This window comes from Lithobates pipiens, unplaced genomic scaffold, assembly GCF_037356315.1.
Source record: "Lithobates pipiens isolate NorthernLeopardFrog02 unplaced genomic scaffold, aLitPip1_a1.2 Scaffold_16, whole genome shotgun sequence".
Taxonomy (NCBI): domain Eukaryota; kingdom Metazoa; phylum Chordata; class Amphibia; order Anura; family Ranidae; genus Lithobates; species Lithobates pipiens.
This window is the reverse complement of record NW_027507748.1, coordinates 599,521,752-599,538,264: the sequence shown is the minus strand read 5'-3', so window position 1 is coordinate 599,538,264 and position 16,513 is coordinate 599,521,752. Positions and strand designations below refer to the sequence as shown.

Below are 16,513 nucleotides of genomic sequence, written 5' to 3'. Positions count from 1 at the left end.
TCAATAGAGAAAAAAAAAAAAAAAAAAAAAAAAATGGGCCCCATGTGCTAGTATGCCCCACACTGGTGGAGCACAGTGTGCCTCTGACAGTGACATCAACAGTAGCAACAAATGTGGTTATCTCCTAAACGCTACACGTCTAGGAGATATTCACTGTACCTACAGGTGAGCCTTATTATATGCTTACCTGCAGGTACAAGTCATAAAGTAGCAATTACTACCACTTTAAAAGTTCTACCGGATAACAGCTTTAACCCTGTAAGGCCTTCTGTTGTAATATTACATTATCAGTTTTAACTCTATTAAAATGAACCGGCATTTTTTTCCACCTAATGACCAACATTTACATAATTAGTAGAGCCCATTGTTCAGCCTAGCACCGATATTGGATGTTAAAATGTGTAAATAGGCCTGTTTATCTGGACATGAATTCAGGCAAACTGTGAACTTGCCTTGAAGCACACAACCGGACTTGTTAAAGGAAGATTAAAGTAAACGGTCTGAAATATTTTTTTTGTGATTAATAACATGTCTAGATGATGCATATACCAAGGTACTGTTGAGTGCGTCGATCATATTAGATTTTGAGCTTGTTATGTCTGTGTTGAAATTTTACCACGTTGGGTTAAAGGAGTAGCAGAATTTGCCTGTACATTTTGCAGTTTTCACCTGTTCCACCTGGTGTAAAAAAAAAAAAAAAAAATAGGGTTTTTTTTGGTCATACTTTCCTGTAAAATCCTTTTGAGTACAGCATGGGACAGAGTAATGCCCCATACACATGATCGGAAATTCCACCAACAAAAGTCCGATGTGAGCTTTTGGTCGGAAATTCTGACCTTGTGTATGCTCCATCGGATTTCTGCTGGCGGAATTCTCGTCAGCAAAAGATTGAGAGCAGGTTCTCTCTCTGTCTGTAGCAATTCCTACGTATGCTCGTAAACAATTCAAAGCATGCTCTGAAGCATTGAACTTAATTTTCTTGGCTCATCAGTGTTGTATGTCACCGTGTTCTTGACGGTTGAAAGTTCAGAGAATTTTTGTGTGACCGTGTGTATGCAAGCTAAGTTTGGGAAAAAACATCCAAGTTATTTCCGACAGAAAATCCAAGCATGTGTACGGAGCATACGTTTCCTTTGAAATCCTGTCTCTGGGATTTACATCCTCTGGCACACCATCATCATAGCGGTGATCAATGCATGGCTCCTGTACAAATCATAGACCTACGTGCACTCGGAGACCTGAGTACCTGCGTATTGTCTTGAGTATTAGTGTTAGGAAGCTAGTCGTTAGGTAATTTGGACAGGGTATAAACCCCAATCCTCATTAAATTTATTAGGTACGATGCCCGGTGGGTGTGGAGAAGCGACTTGTTGTACATCTTGCGGCACGTATGCATTCCTTGACCATCTGCTCAAGGGTGAATACTGCTGTGCAAAATGTAAGCGCATGGTTTCCCTGGAAGCCCAGGTTCTGAATCTGGGGAAGCAACTGTCAGCAATGAGAAGTCCCTCCATACTAAAGGAGAGCCAGGAACGTACACGGCCGGGGCTGGCAGGGGCCAGCACAGAGGTAGGTGGAGACCAAAAGGTGCAGGCACTAGCAAAGAGTAGATGGGGTAACAGTCAGGAAGGGTAGAGGGGGAAGTGCCAGGGAGGCTGACCCTGGGTAGGAACATCCCAATAAGTACACTCCATTGAGTGATGTTGGTGAAACCAGTCAGGGACCAGCACTGCTGGAGCTGAGGGACTCTCCTAGCTGCCGGGGGAAGAACTGCTCCAGTGAGAGTGGGGATGAAGCGAAGGGAAAGTAAAGACAGATCCTGGTAGTAGGAGACTCAATTCTTAGAAGGACAGAGGCCAATCTGTAACAAAGACCTGAAGCCCCAAACAGTATGTTGTCTACCGGGCACTCGGGTTCGGCACAGCACGGATCTGGTGGACAGATTACTGGGAGGGGCTGGGGAAGACCCAGCTGTCATGGTGCACGTTGGTACCAATGACAAAGTCAGAGGCAGATGGAGTGTCCTAAAGAACAATTTTAGGGATTTTGGAGCTAAATTGAGGAAAAGGACCTCCAAGGTAGTATTCTCAGGAATACTACCGGTACATCGAGCCACACCAGAAAGGCAGAGGGAAATTAGGGAAGTAAACAAGTGGCTGAAGAGCTGGTGTAGCAAGGAGGGGTTTGGGTTCCTGGAGGACGGGGATGACTTTGGTACAATAGAAGGGACGGACTGCACCTAAATGAGGAGGGCCGAAAAGTTAGAGGGGTTTTTAAACTAGGTGATGGGGGGGGGGGGGGGGGGTCCAGAGGTAGAGATAGTCAGTGTAGAACATATTCCAGAGGGTAGTATTGGGGGCCTTAGTGGTAGGTCAACCAAAGCACATAACGCCAAGGTAAGTATAGTAGCAAGTCCTAGTTGCAATATCAAAACACCCAATAAAAGTATAATATGCAACCGGTCTAAACTACATGGCATGTTCAACAATGCCAGGAGCCTGGCGGCCAAGATGGGTGAACTAGAGATACTATTGCACAAGGAGGATTTGGATTTTGTGGGAATTTCAGAGACCTGGTTCAACAGCTCTCATGATTGTCTGGCAAACATTTAAAGGTATACCCTTTATCGCAAGGATAGAGAAAGTAAAAGGGGGAGGGGTATGCCTATATATCAAGAATAATGTACAAGTGAATGTGAGAGAAGACATCACTAAGGGAGCTGGGGAGGAGGTGGAATCCTTATTAGGTAGAGCTCCAAACGGATGAAGCTAAGGGGAAAATAATACTGAGAGTATGCTATAGACCCATTAACCTGAGGGAGGAAGGTGAGACAGCTCTATCCCAATTTGGATTAGCAGCAAGGATGGGAACCATTATTATAATGGGGGATATTAATTATCCAGACAGACTGGGCAGAAGGATCCACGCATTGATCTAAGGCTTGCCAGTTCCTAAATGTCTTGCAGGACAATTTTATGGATCAGATGGAAGATGCACCAACTAGAAATAAAGCATTACTGGATCTACTGATTACCAATAATACAGACCTGATCACGGATGTGGATATACAAGGCAATTTAGGGAACAGCGATCATAGGTTAATTGGCTTTCGTATAAATCACACAAATAGGAAACAATAGGAAATAAAGTGAATACAAAGACACTGAATTTCAAAAGAGCCAACTTCCCTAAACTACAAACCTTACTAGAAGGCATAAATTTGGATAAAATCTTAGGAACAAAGAACACGGAGTTGAGATGGGTTTGCTTTAATTAGCCAATGCATCCCCTTGGGTAATAAATTTAAAAGAGCGAACAAAAGTCCTGGATGGCTTAACTCCAATGTAAAAATGCATATAAAAGCAAAAGGAGAAGACCTTCAAAAAAAAGCTTGAGGGATCATCAACATTCAGACTTTATAAAGAATGTAACAAGAAATGTTAGGGTGCAATAAGGACGGCCAAGATAGAACATGAAATACACATAGCGGAGGAGAGCAAAAAAAATAAAAAAATCCCAAGAAATTATTTAAGTATATAAACAGTCAAAAAAGAGGACAGACCATATTGGCCCCATAAAGAATGAGGAAGGGCATCTGGTTATAAAGGATGGGGAGATGGCGAAGGTATTGAATTTATTTTTCTCCTCAGTCTTCACAAGGGAATTAGGGGGCTTCAGTAACCAAAACTGCAGGGTTTATCCTCATGACACATCACAGGAAGCACCTCCATGGTTAACAGAGGACAGAATTAAAATTAGACTTGGGAAACTTAATAAATCACTGGAACCAGATGGCTTGCACCCGAGGGTACTTAAGCAATTGCCAGACAGTTGTTCCTAATTTTTACTGACAGTCTACTGACTGGAATGGTACCAGCTGATTGAAGAAAAGCCAATGTAGCACCCATATTTAAAAAGGGCTCAAATACATACCTGGGAATTACAGACCAGTTAGCCTATCATCAATAGTATGTAAACTTTTGGAGGGGATGATAAGGGACTATATACAAGATTTTAGGAATGGGAACGGTATCATACGGCATCTACTAACCTTCTATGAGGAGGCGAGTTGCCAGCTAGATAAAGGAAGGCCCTTCGCTTGCAAAAGCATTTGACAGTTCCCCGTAAACATTTACTGTACAAAATAAGGTCTTTTGGCATGGACCATAGGTTGAGTACATGGATTGAAAACTGGCTACAAGGACGAGTTCAGAGGGTGGTGATAAATGGGGAGTACTCGGAATGGTCAGGGGTGGGTAGTGGGGTCCCCCAGGGTTCTGTGCTGGGACCAATCCTATTTAATTTGTTCATAAACGACCTGGAGATAGGTAAACAGTTCAATCTCTGTATTTGCGGATGATACCAAGCTAAGCAGGGTGATAACTTCTCCGTAGGATGTGGAAACCTTGCAAAAACAATCTCCATATGTAAAGAAAATAAATAAGTCCTCCACGTAGCGTGATAACGTTACAACCCCTTTATTAAATCACACCAAACACTCCAATGATTGCACTCACATTTCACATAGTAGAAAAAAGCCTTCAGTGTAACACACAGCAAACTAAAGCCAATGGTTCAGTGGTGTACTGCGGCCTCGGCGGACCAGAAGTGTGCGCTCAAGCGTAATTTCTCACCCACTCCTAGGTCGCTGCATTCGGCTGCAGTGTAGCTTCTCAGTTGAGCAGCGTCTCACGTCAGTACAATTGATTGTCCTGTAGCCATGACCCCGACATGTTTCATCATTAATACTTCCTCATGGGATTGGCTACACAACCCATCAATCAGTTCTTTTATAGTAAGCATAATTCGCGCAGCCTGTTGGGCACACTTTGCGAACGCATATTACGAAGAGATCAATCCGCGTACGTCCGTAGTTGTTACGCCACCGCTATAGAACATCCCATTCGCGCACGCATATTGTTCATAGATCCCTCCGCGCGCACATATGTTGACATTAATCAACACAATCGCAGCACAGCATATGCGCACAAATGTGCTTCAAAACGTCATCGGCGCATGAGCATTAAACGTCAAAGCGCGCACACTGTGTCCCCATGGCCACATTACTCAGAGCGGAAATTCTATTGGTCACAACATCTAGTCAAGTGATCACAACACGATTTCAACTCAAATGGAAAATTAAGCCATAATACCTGTACTCTAAAGTATTGGTGTGTGCAATAACAATATCATAAAAGTAAATAAAACATTAGAAAATTAAAAAAAATTAAGCACTAAGAATGAGAAAAAAGTATATTAATCTATACCTAATTTAGTACACACTTAATGTTACTGTATGGCAATTCACCACATCAAAGCACAGAGTAAAACGTTGTACAAAGCATATATAAAAATAAGACTAAAAAGGATGAGTCACATTTCTATTAAAATAAGCACTAAAAAATAGTGGCAAATATAGCATTATGATATATATGTTGAACTTCTATAGGACCACAAAGTTAGACATTTATACTGTAATCAGTGGCTGTTTTTAGCTCTGTTCACTGTTCCCAAAAGTGTCCGATGTGTCCGTCGCAATGTTGCAGTCCGAGAAAAATAAATAGGCCATAAATCTATACCCTATTTTGTAGACGTAGAACTTTTGCGCAAACCAATATACGCTTACTGTGATTTTTTTTTTTTATCAAAAATATGTAGAAGAATACATCTCGGCCTAAACTGATGAAGAAATTAAATTTTTTTTCTTGGGGATATTTATTATAGAAAAAAGTACGAAATATTGGGTTATTTTCAAAATTGTCACTTTGTTTATAGTGCAAAAAAATAAAAATTGAGGTGATCAAATGCCACCAAAAGAAAGCTTTATTTGTGGGGGGGGGGGGGGGGATAATAAAAAAAGGGACATAAATTTTGTTTGGGTACAACATTGCAATTGTCAGTTAAAGCGAGCTCTGTATGGCAAAAATATGGCCAGGGCAGGAAGGGGGCAAATCCTTCTGGGGCTGAAGTGGTTAATTGACAGGAAGAGACCATCCACAAATGGCACTCCAGCCAAAAGGTCAACTGTACATCCACCAAAAGACATATGCAAGGACAATGTGGTAAACGATATACCAACACACTTTGCAGCAAGTGCAATGTCCGCCTCTGCTTCTCAGAGAACAGCCTTTGGGACCATCATAACTGAGCAGGGTTATAAACATAAGAAATGTTAAAGTTTGCATTCAATGCAGTAGGTTTTGTAAGAACAGTTTGAACATATTTATTATAAAACAGATTAATAAAAAATATGACTTGTATCATTTTGTGATACTTAGTGCATAGATATATATGCTACTGTTGAACTTAATAAGCAGAAAGCCCTTCAAATAAACCATTTGTTGGTCTCTACATTTGTTTTGACAGTATGAGTAAAATTACCGAAATTCTGCTACCAAACAGACCCCATGTTGTAAAGTTACAACGTTTGCCTAAATATGTTTTCTGCATTAGAGGCCTCCTACAACAATATCTAAAACGTGAAAACATTTTTTCTTGCAGTTTTGTTCTATATTTGGGTCTTCTGGGGTTAATGGTGAATATTTCCAGTGGGCCCCAACAATGGAACTAGTACACAGACGTGGCACAGAGATTGTTACAGGCACAGGTTTGTAGGGCTCATTTACCTAATCTTGGCTTTCCTATGTCAGATTTGATATGTCGGACTGACATGTACCTAGAGCTGCACAGGAATGTGGGCTGCCTGACTGCATTGTTTAGGAATACCCCTGTTGGCCCTTTTCCCCAAATCAAATTATTTTTCCACTTATTTGGTTATCCTAAGTGTTAGCTAGGACACAATAGAGCTTGACTTTGGGAATAACAAAGGTCATTGGCCCTGCATTGTACTCGATGACACCATCGTGCAACTGCAGCCCAGAACATTTTACAGAAGAGGCTTTGGGGGACCTACTGCATAGATGGAGGGAGCCTGCTGAAGTAGTAACTTATTTTTGTAATTCCCCCAGTTGAGATTTAAGATAATCCCAAAGTATATCTAAAAGTAAAACAATTTTGGGATTGGTGGGGTTAGAAGCACTGTCAGGGTTTTATTGCAAATTGTATCCCCCCAGCTGGTGAGATTCCCCTTATTTATGCTGATCTCCATTTTCACTGGGACAGAAAATTAAGGGAATCCAAAATTTTGAGTCGTCACCAAAACAGGAACAGAATATTAATACATTTTGATTGATTAATCTTAACAGGAATAATCAAGCTAAAGTCAACAACCCTTTTAATCAATATACCTCAAAATGAGGAAAACAATTTTAATTGGTATTAAATTGTAAATAGGTCACATTCACATCTGTTTCTCCAAATGCAATTCCATGCAATCTGATCGACCGAAATACAAATCGTATTCATGAACAAAGGGTCTCATGCTGCCAATCGATCATCAGTCTACCTTGGCCGATCAGCTTAGTTTGATCAAATCTGACCTGAATTAAGTCTAAAACTATCAGAAGGGAGGTTATGGCTATTCGATTGTTTGCATATTTGATAGTTTTGCTTGAATCACACATCAATCAGATAAAATAAAATAAAAATGAAAAGGAAAGCCCACAAAATTGAAGCGTGTGGCCACCATAAGAAAAGATTTCCCTTCAGGATTTCCTCTTACTTTCTGCTGTGTCGGGACAGGAAGTAAAAAGGACAATCTTTTAGGCTAGGTTCCCACTGCTACGATCAGATTTTTAATGCGACTAAGTGAGATTATGTGATGCAGCCTGGATGTGATTTGCATATTTCATGAGGCCAGAATGGTGTTGGAATCACATGAAAGTAGCACAGACCCTTTTCCAAAATTGCGCTGCATTGATGAGAACCGGCACCATCTAAAACAATGATTTCCATTGTCATGCGATTCTGTGCGACTAAGGCCCTAAGTAAGGCACAAATGTGGAGAAAAGTTATATAAAAAAAAAAAAAGTAAGAAGAGGGAAGGGTTTAGATGCACCTATTCAAAACCAAATTCATGTATAAAAGTAAACACTTTTTATTAACATTTTGCATAAAAATAATCTCAAAATATTAGGTGAATTTTGAGGACTGGTCAGCTAGCAATTTGGTGGATTGTAAACTGCTTTGTGACTTTTTTTTTTTTTTAACAACCACATAAAAAAAAATTACTGAACACATTTATTGAAAAATGTATTTAATGCATTGTGCTATTCTAAAAATCAGCATATATCATTTTATAGTACTTGATGGCTATTGTTTACTTTATCAAACATCTTAATTACACTGTTAAATAAAGAGATATAATCTTCCAACAACCAATTATCTTCTTCTCAAGTAAAAAAATTACAGCAATTACACATGTCCAAAAATCCAGTATTACAAACAGAAGTATCCTATCTGATAAGGCAGAGAGCAGTTTAAAACTAATAATCCATAGCAAGCATCCCTGTCTTCAGTAAAGTGAAGTCTTTCTGTATGGCTCACTGCTGACAATCATAACTGCTCTTTCAACTTCCTTACCACAAAAAGGTATCAACATCAACGTGTACTTTTGTGGACCATGAAGCTGCAGTAATTTTGTGGATGTATGTATGTATCATGGGTGGAAGCAGATAAGGACATGCCCATAGCTTGGATGGGGCCAGTGCTGTGACTCCTATAGGGAAAAATCTGGCATTTCCAGACGTAGTTCTTGTACCTATAGAAGTCTCCCCTATTGCACAAGCCAGCAGAAGACTCTGATGTGCAGAAGCAAAAGACATTGCAGTGAACGTAGACCAGTGTCCAGTTGTGGAAAAATTCATGCAGGATTCAGGTGCCAGACAGTCCAGGCTAGGGGCCACAGGTCATGTGCTTCCAATAACAACGAATCAGATTAAAAGCCTCCAACCAGCTTCCAATAAGTCTGGACAATTCCAAGCTGTTAAAAGTTGACCTGCTGTGGCACTGCAATGTACAAGATATCACAACTACTTTCTAGTGAGTCCAAGTGGAGAAACAGGTTGTTGACAAAAGTGGAAGATTCAAATTATATTAAAAGGCATATTTAAAAATACATTGTGTTAAAAGGCGCTTAAAGTATAACTAAAAGACAATTATTATTTTTTTTTTCAATTTGAAAAGGGTTGCGAGAGCTTAGAACCTTGTCAGGTTGCGATTGCTGTCTGCGATTCACTTTTTCTTTGTCTTGATCATCAATGTCATCAGGTATAACAGCTAAGGCCCCTTTCACACCAGTGGACTGATTGAGTCTGCCTGTCAGTTTTTCAAGCAGACCCTATCAGACCACCCGGCACAGCAGATGTCAGCAGACAGGAGTCCGTTGACTAATAAGAAAATAAGGGGGTGAAGTGGCACTGCTTTGTACTTGTTGGGTGCTATAAAGATGGAATGAATAAAATAGTGTACTGTCACTTAAATATCAAAAAAGACACACTAATCAATGAGTGTATGAACTGTGCAGGCACAATCCTGCTGTCCAACATAATTTAGTAACATAGGATATAAAAACAAATAAGGTGCTCAGAGTGCAAAACAACAAGGTAATGTCAGTTTCTTGAAAAAAAAAATTCAATATGTATAGCAAACAAATATAAAACATTTTGCAAAAAAATAAATAAAAAAAAATAACAGTTTATAGGTTCACATAAGTGATCATCTTAAAAAAAATGGCTGGTAGCCCGAGTGAATACCATAAGAAGTAAAAATTAGTGAATTTTCACACGTGCTCCCCCTCCCCCACCAGGTCCGCACTCACCAAAAAGATGCACCCCTGCAGGGGTGAAAAGCGTCACAATGGAGTCAACTCTTTGTCCTGTGTTCCCTCCTCCTTTGCTATATGAGGGATACTGGAAAGATTATTAAATCCAGCCAGTGGAATTAATTTGTTGTAAAGCGCTGCGTAAACTGACGGCGCTATACAAAATCTGTATAATAATAATTCATGTAGAGATTTTTCATTCGACCTCCTCTATGCTGGGATATGGTATATAGTCATCCTCCAAGTCCAGCAAAGGAACTTCTCTCTCTGTATACATAAAGGTTATATGTGATAACCAAGCACAACATTTAGACTCTAGGCTGTATGGATGAACTATGTGCTGTGCTCCAGTCAAAGTAGGGAAACCCCCGTCTCTGTGTGAAGGCTCCAAGCAGCCCGAGTCAGCTCTGCAGTGTGAGGAAAGTGCCATTTCACCTTTATGAATTTATGAACTGATTGCTTGTTAAAAAAAAATGTATTCTATATTTGTTTGCTTATAGATTGAACATGAAACTGACATTACTATGTTGTTTTGCAGTACTAGTACTCTGAGCACTTTGTTTATATCTTATGTCACTAATTGAGGTTATTAGACAGAAGGGTTGTGCCTGCACACTTTATAAACTTATTCATTAGTGTGTCTTCACTATTTAAATGACAGTACACAATTTTATCAAATTTATTCATTCCATCTTTATATCACCCAACAAATACAAAGCAACGCCACTTCACTCCCTTCTTTTATTACTCTCTACTGATCCCATATATGTGGGCAGCAGCTATTACATCACTTTAGCACAGAACACCATACTTATTTTATTGAGTCTGCTGACAGCCGCCGGGCATCCGGTCCCTTAAAAACCTGCTTAAAATAGACATATGGCGAGACATTCGCCATCCGTCCAGCATGTTGGATCACATGACAATCGGATGGAAATAGACACGTAGTTCGTTTCCATTCAACTGCCCCATAGAGGAGAGCAGGCTGTGTCCGTATCCGCTCTGCATAGCAGAGCAGACACAAACCTGTCATCCGCCTGCTCGGCAGAGATCAGGGGGGAAGATCCACTCATCTAAAAAAAAGGGACCAAAGAGAGATTTCCTCTACATTGGAAACATATCCTTTCACTTCCAAGAGAGGAAGAAGTGAAGGGAAATCTTTCTAACAAGACACAGATAGCAAGAAAACAGTCATTTTAACCATCTCCTACTCTTTAGATATACTTTAATGCAACTCCTTACATATGATTAAAGAACTATTATAAAAGTAAAGAAAAAAATATATATCAAAAGTTAATATATTGCTTCATATTTGGCATATTTCAAGAGTTCTTGCTCATATCCACTGCTTGCCGTACATCTGCTACAGATTCTGGGACTTTTACAGTCATTCCATTCATGAATGGCTGAAGGCAAATTTGGCAACCCAATCGCGACCTGCAAATGGGGGTGAAAAAAAAAAAAAATATTATTAAGAGGATCATTGTTAACTGAAATGTTGGTTAAATGAATAAATAAAACCACACACAAAATTTGACCCAAATCTGTACAATCAAACTGTTTTTAATCACATCCATGGATGGTGGGTATGTTAGTTAGCCATTTTTCGGGAAGGCAACCGTTAGGGATATTTTCGGTTTGGGGTAATTAGCACACAATAGTAACTTGTTGTCGAACATCTATTCATGGACTACCTTTCTATTCCCAGCACTCTAATGCATAGTTTTAGGAAGTTAAAGTGTAAACAATGTTTACCAAAGACACTTTACATCACCATATTCCCATATAAACCAATAAAATTTAGGAATATACCTGCAAATATACTCAGATTGGTAGGCAGTCCTAAAGGTAACTGTACTGCCAGTGGTTGAAGTAGGGCTCAAGAGATGAAACAAAAAATCTTAGGAAGACACCTCCCATCAACTTCTATGTTCATATTTTATCCTGTAGGCACTGCTATCAAACTGTGGTGGCACTAGGCAGGTGTTACTCATCCAAAGTTAAGGGCTGTAGACTCAGTTTTTTTTATGAAGACAGTTTCCTGTGTCTTGCGACTGTAGCTTTTGGAGCTGCCATCAAACTGATGCCACTGGGCCAATTTTTACCAACCCATATCTGTAGTTCATAGAAAGACACCTCCCTGCGACTCATGTTTAGGTCTGTTGGGGCTTCATGGAAGTAGGTCAGACACCAGTCAAATGAAAAAAATAAATATAAATTCTGACAAATTTGAGGATACCATTTCTACTGACCGAAGCAGGTTCATAAAGGATTGGATGGGACCACCGCCTGTACGATCACCCGGACAAAGGCCTGCTCTGAGGCTGACATTAGATCTACTCTATAATGCTGGTTGAGCGTAGTGAAACTTGTCCAACATTGTGGCTTTACAGATTTGGTTGGGAGAGGCGCTAGCCCTCTCAGCCCAAGATGTTGCCACTGTCCTTGTTAAGTGGGCTCGGATACCCTCTGGCGGTATCTGCCCTGAGACTTTGTAGGCTTACTCAATGGCTGTTCTGAGCCATCTTATTCGGCTCTTGGTAGCACGTTGTCCCTTACGTGCCCCAGAGAACAGGACAAAAGTGGAATTTGACTTCCTAAATTGTTTGGTCAATTACAGATAATGCATTAGGCATCTCTTCACATCCAGCGTATGGAACTTTTCCTCTTTAGAATTGGCTGGTGATATGCAGAATGTTGGTATCACCTCCCGAGAACGATGAAAGATAGAGGAGCCTTTAGAAAGAAAGCCAGGGTCCACCTTCAGGATCATCAAATCTGCAAAGACTGTTAGGAAAGGTTCTATTATGGAAAAAGATTGCAGCACACCAATTTTCCTGGCAGAGGGTACTGCTACTAATAAGGTCGTTTTTAGAGTCCAATTTTGTCGCCTCCTTTAGAAGTTTGAAAGGATTCCCTGTTAGCCCCTGCAAGACCACTGACAAGTCCCAACTTGGAAATTCTTTTATAGGTGCTGGTCTTGACCTAGCCATTGCTTTAACTGCTTGCCCCCCACGCACTGCAGCTCTTGTATGACGGCAGTCCAGAACGGCTAATCTCACGCAGGGTTGCTAGGACACGGCGCAACCCCGATCAGTGTAAACAGCTGCTTCCGCGACTCTTTAACCATGTGATCGGCTGTTTCCAATCACAGCCAGTCACATGTAAACATGGAGATGCCGGTAATCGGCTCTCCTCGCCTCACACAGAGTGTGAGGCGAGGAGAGCCGATCAGCATCATCTCCTCACAGGGGGACATCTAGGGATGTAATCAGGGCACTGATCATCAGTGCCCTGATTAGAATAAAAAAGTGTAAAATATAGTGCCCACCAATTCGAGCATACAGTGCCCACCACTGCCACAAATCAGTGCCCATTAGCCATGCCAGTCGGTGCTGACAATCAGTGTCACCTATCAGTGCTGTCTATCACTGCTGTCCATCAATGTCGCCCATCAGTACCACCCAACCACACCCATCTGTACCACAGCCGAGTCAGAGCATCCAAACCTCTTGCCTGATCCTGTCTGCTCAGGGAAAAGTAAGTTGGGAGTTTTGCGTTTGAGTGGGTCACAAGCAGGTCGATCTGAGGACTGTCCCACCTGCTTATCACCATCTGTAAAACTTCAGAGTTTAGACTTCAGTCTGATTCCAATACAGTTCTCCTGCTCAGAAAGTCGGCCATCAGATTTAAGTTTCCTTTCAGGTGTATGGATGACAGAGACCCCTGATTCTTCTCTGCCCAGATTAAGATCTCCCAAACCAAGGACAGGAGAACCCTGCTCCTGGTACCTCCCCTGCTATGCTACATAGGCGACTGCCGTGGCATTGTCACACAAGACCTGAACGTGTTGACCCCTCATCTCTTCCCGAAAGCAGAGAGGCCCCATCCAAATTGTTTTCAGCTCCCTCCAATTGGATGATCTTTTTGCATCTGAACTTTTCCCAGATTCCCTGAGCAAAACAATCTTACAGATAAGCCCCCACCCCCAGGAGCTTGTATCTGTTAATCTTTTTGGGAGATAGGAAATAGCCAAAGTAGGCCCTCACTTGGGTTTAACTGGTTCCTCCACCACCATAAAAAAAAAAAAAAAAAAAAAACTCTCCTCACTTGCGCTGGAATCAAAAAATCTTTTCCAAGGGTTCTTCATGCCTCCAATTTTGGAGAATCACTTGCTGCAGATCCCTTGTGTGAAGACAGGCCCACTGAACAGCCGGAATGGAGGATGTTAGAAGACCCAGAGTGGACATTGCTGACCGCACTCTTACTGGCGAGCTTGTCTGGATCCGTTTTATTCCCCCCCAGGATCTTTTCCTTTTTCTCCCTGACGGCAAGAAGATCCATTGTTGGAAAAATGCTATACCCCAAAAATGTTATCACTTGGGAAGGGACTGAATTTGACTTCTCCTCGTTCAGGATCCAACCTAGGTCTTGCAAGTGGTATTTTGTTTTGTTCAGATTCGCCAGCAGCTGATCTTGAGCTGGCAAATAGAAGCAGATCGTCCAGGTATGGAACCATCACGATTCCCTGGATCCTAAGAGCCACCAAGGCTTCCGCCATGACCTTGGTGAAGATCCTCAGAGCCAAGGACAGACCAAAAGGCAGGGCTCTGAACTCCAGATAGGCTATCCTGCCCTCTGGCAATCAGCTCAGACGCAAGAATTTCTGGGGATGCTACCGCTATTGGAATGTGCACGTAAGCATCCCTGAGGTCGAAGGAAGCAATAAAACACATTGTATCCATGCGGAACCTTTTGTAATGCATAGACCGATTCAGGAGTTTTAGGTTCAAAATTAAGCAAAATTTTGCACAGGGTTTTTTTTACTAGAAAAATGTGAGACTAAAACCCTAGACCAGTGATGGCGAACCTTGGCACCCCAGATGTTTTAGAACTACATTTCCCATGACGCTCAACTACACTGCAGAGTGCATGAGCATCATGGGAAATGTAGTTTCAAAACATCTGGGGTGCCAAGGTTCGCCATCACTGCCCTAGACCTTCCTCCTGCTGAGGTACTGGAATAATTACTCCCGATGCCTCAGCTCTTCTAAAAGGGATATCAGGGCTAGAGCCTTGTCCTGTGCTATGACCAAGCATCTTTTGTGATGTGAAATGCATTAGCTGTTCTCCCATTTTCTATGCATAAGATAGGGCTGTTTTTGGATTGTAATCGTTCAATAAAGATGCCTTTAGTGGTGGGCTGATGTCCAGGATTTTTCCTTCCTTCCTAATTTTAGCAGAGCCGGCACTTGCAAGATCGTATAGGGCAGGTGTTTTCAACAGGTCTGGAGCTTTTGAGCTGCAATTTTTTCTTCTTTCAGCTTTGTCCTGTGCTCTGGGGATCTGGGTCATAAAGAAAAGGTTTGGAGGTCTCTCCGAAAACTCCAGCCCGTACCCCTGGGAGATGACATTCAGGACAGACTGGAGGTTACTGCCTGCCACTGAGCAAATAAGGCTAAAAATCTCCCTCACACAGGACCACCACCCATTGGCTTTTACCTGGCTGTTTGGGATGTCTAAACAGAATAGCTGCCCTACCTCTTCCCCTCTGTACCCCAGGGCTTCTTATATCCTGTTTCCTTGGGGGCCTGGGCTTGCTGAAGATGACAATTTTTGATTGAAGGCATCTTTGCTGGAAAATCTAAAATGGTCTTCAAGTCAGGGCCAAAAAGTAGATCTGCAATAAAGGGGAGACCACAGAGCTTCACTTTAGAAGCGGGGTCCCAGACCTGAGGCTTTGGGTGAACTAGCCTTGCTTGCGGCTTCCTCCTCTAAATCACTGTCCACCCTGGAAGTGGATGGCAGAGAACTGGATGGTCTGGCTTTACTCCCTGATTGGAGTGCCGGGCGTTTGTCCAAAAAGGAGCGGAATGATTGGAAAGTATCTAAGTATCCAAGTTCCTTCTGTAAGGAGACTAAAAGCTCTGAGCTTTGTGGGGGCTTTACTTTCCCCTGCTCATGCTTTACTAGGTCCGCTATGTAGTCGTCCTTGCACAGGGTTTTGGTCCAGCTCTCTTTAAGGGATGCTTTGCAGGAAGAGCGTCTTTTCTTAGAAAAGGTAGGGGTATGCTTAATTCTTTCCTGTGCCTTCTGTAATCCAGATCAGAAAAGCACCCCATTAGGACCAAAGCATTATTGCCCCCTCCCCCCACCTTCCAAACCAAAACCGAAGGGACATGGAAGGCTCCCTTCCCCAAACTACATTCACCAGGGGAAGGTGGAGGGAAAAAGAAAAGCCCCAAGGTAAAAGGATCTGGGCCTCTGCTCCAGCTTACCTGGGCAGGGCTGGCATTTGTGGCTCCTGTTTCTGCCATCACTGCTAGTTCCGTCAACTCCAAACTGCAGCAGGAGTAGCTGCTCTGCTGTCAGTTTTTTTTTTCTTTTTTTTTTAACCTCCCGGTTTACCAGAAGCCATGCGCCTAGCCGGACGTTTCACCCCTCCTGGAAAAATCGCTCGCCACCCAGAACAAAACAGACCTGGGAAGCCCCAGCTCCATGAAGGGGCTAGACTCTCCTGGCCGTCCCAAGCTCTCACTTAATGGGAAGCTCCGGAGCGTCCCTCACCTGTCTAGGGGGTTGCTGGGATGGCCCAGAAGATGGCAAGGTCCAATATGAAGGAAAAAAAAAAAAGTGAGCCATGCGCGCACACACACACACACACACACACACACACACACACACTCTGCCTGGAGAGAGTGCAGCGCTTCCACCATGGAAACACTACAATTGAGGCCATGGTGGAAGGGGGCTGCCTTAAAAAGGAATTATTTGAAGTGTTTCCTGGGAAGC

General features: G+C 42.2%; 1 protein-coding gene across 1 annotated transcript in view; it reads right to left on the bottom strand.

Moving 5' to 3' along the window:
• Positions 1-8,138: 8,138 nt before the first annotated feature.
• FDX1 (ferredoxin 1) overlaps positions 8,139-16,513 on the bottom strand; it is a 60,745-nt gene continuing 52,370 nt past the window's right edge. Inside the window, exon 4 of the mRNA XM_077483974.1 lies at positions 8,139-11,158. Coding sequence (XP_077340100.1) covers positions 11,044-11,158 — 115 coding nt within the window. The 3' untranslated portion in view covers positions 8,139-11,043. The remainder of the gene's footprint in view (positions 11,159-16,513) is intronic.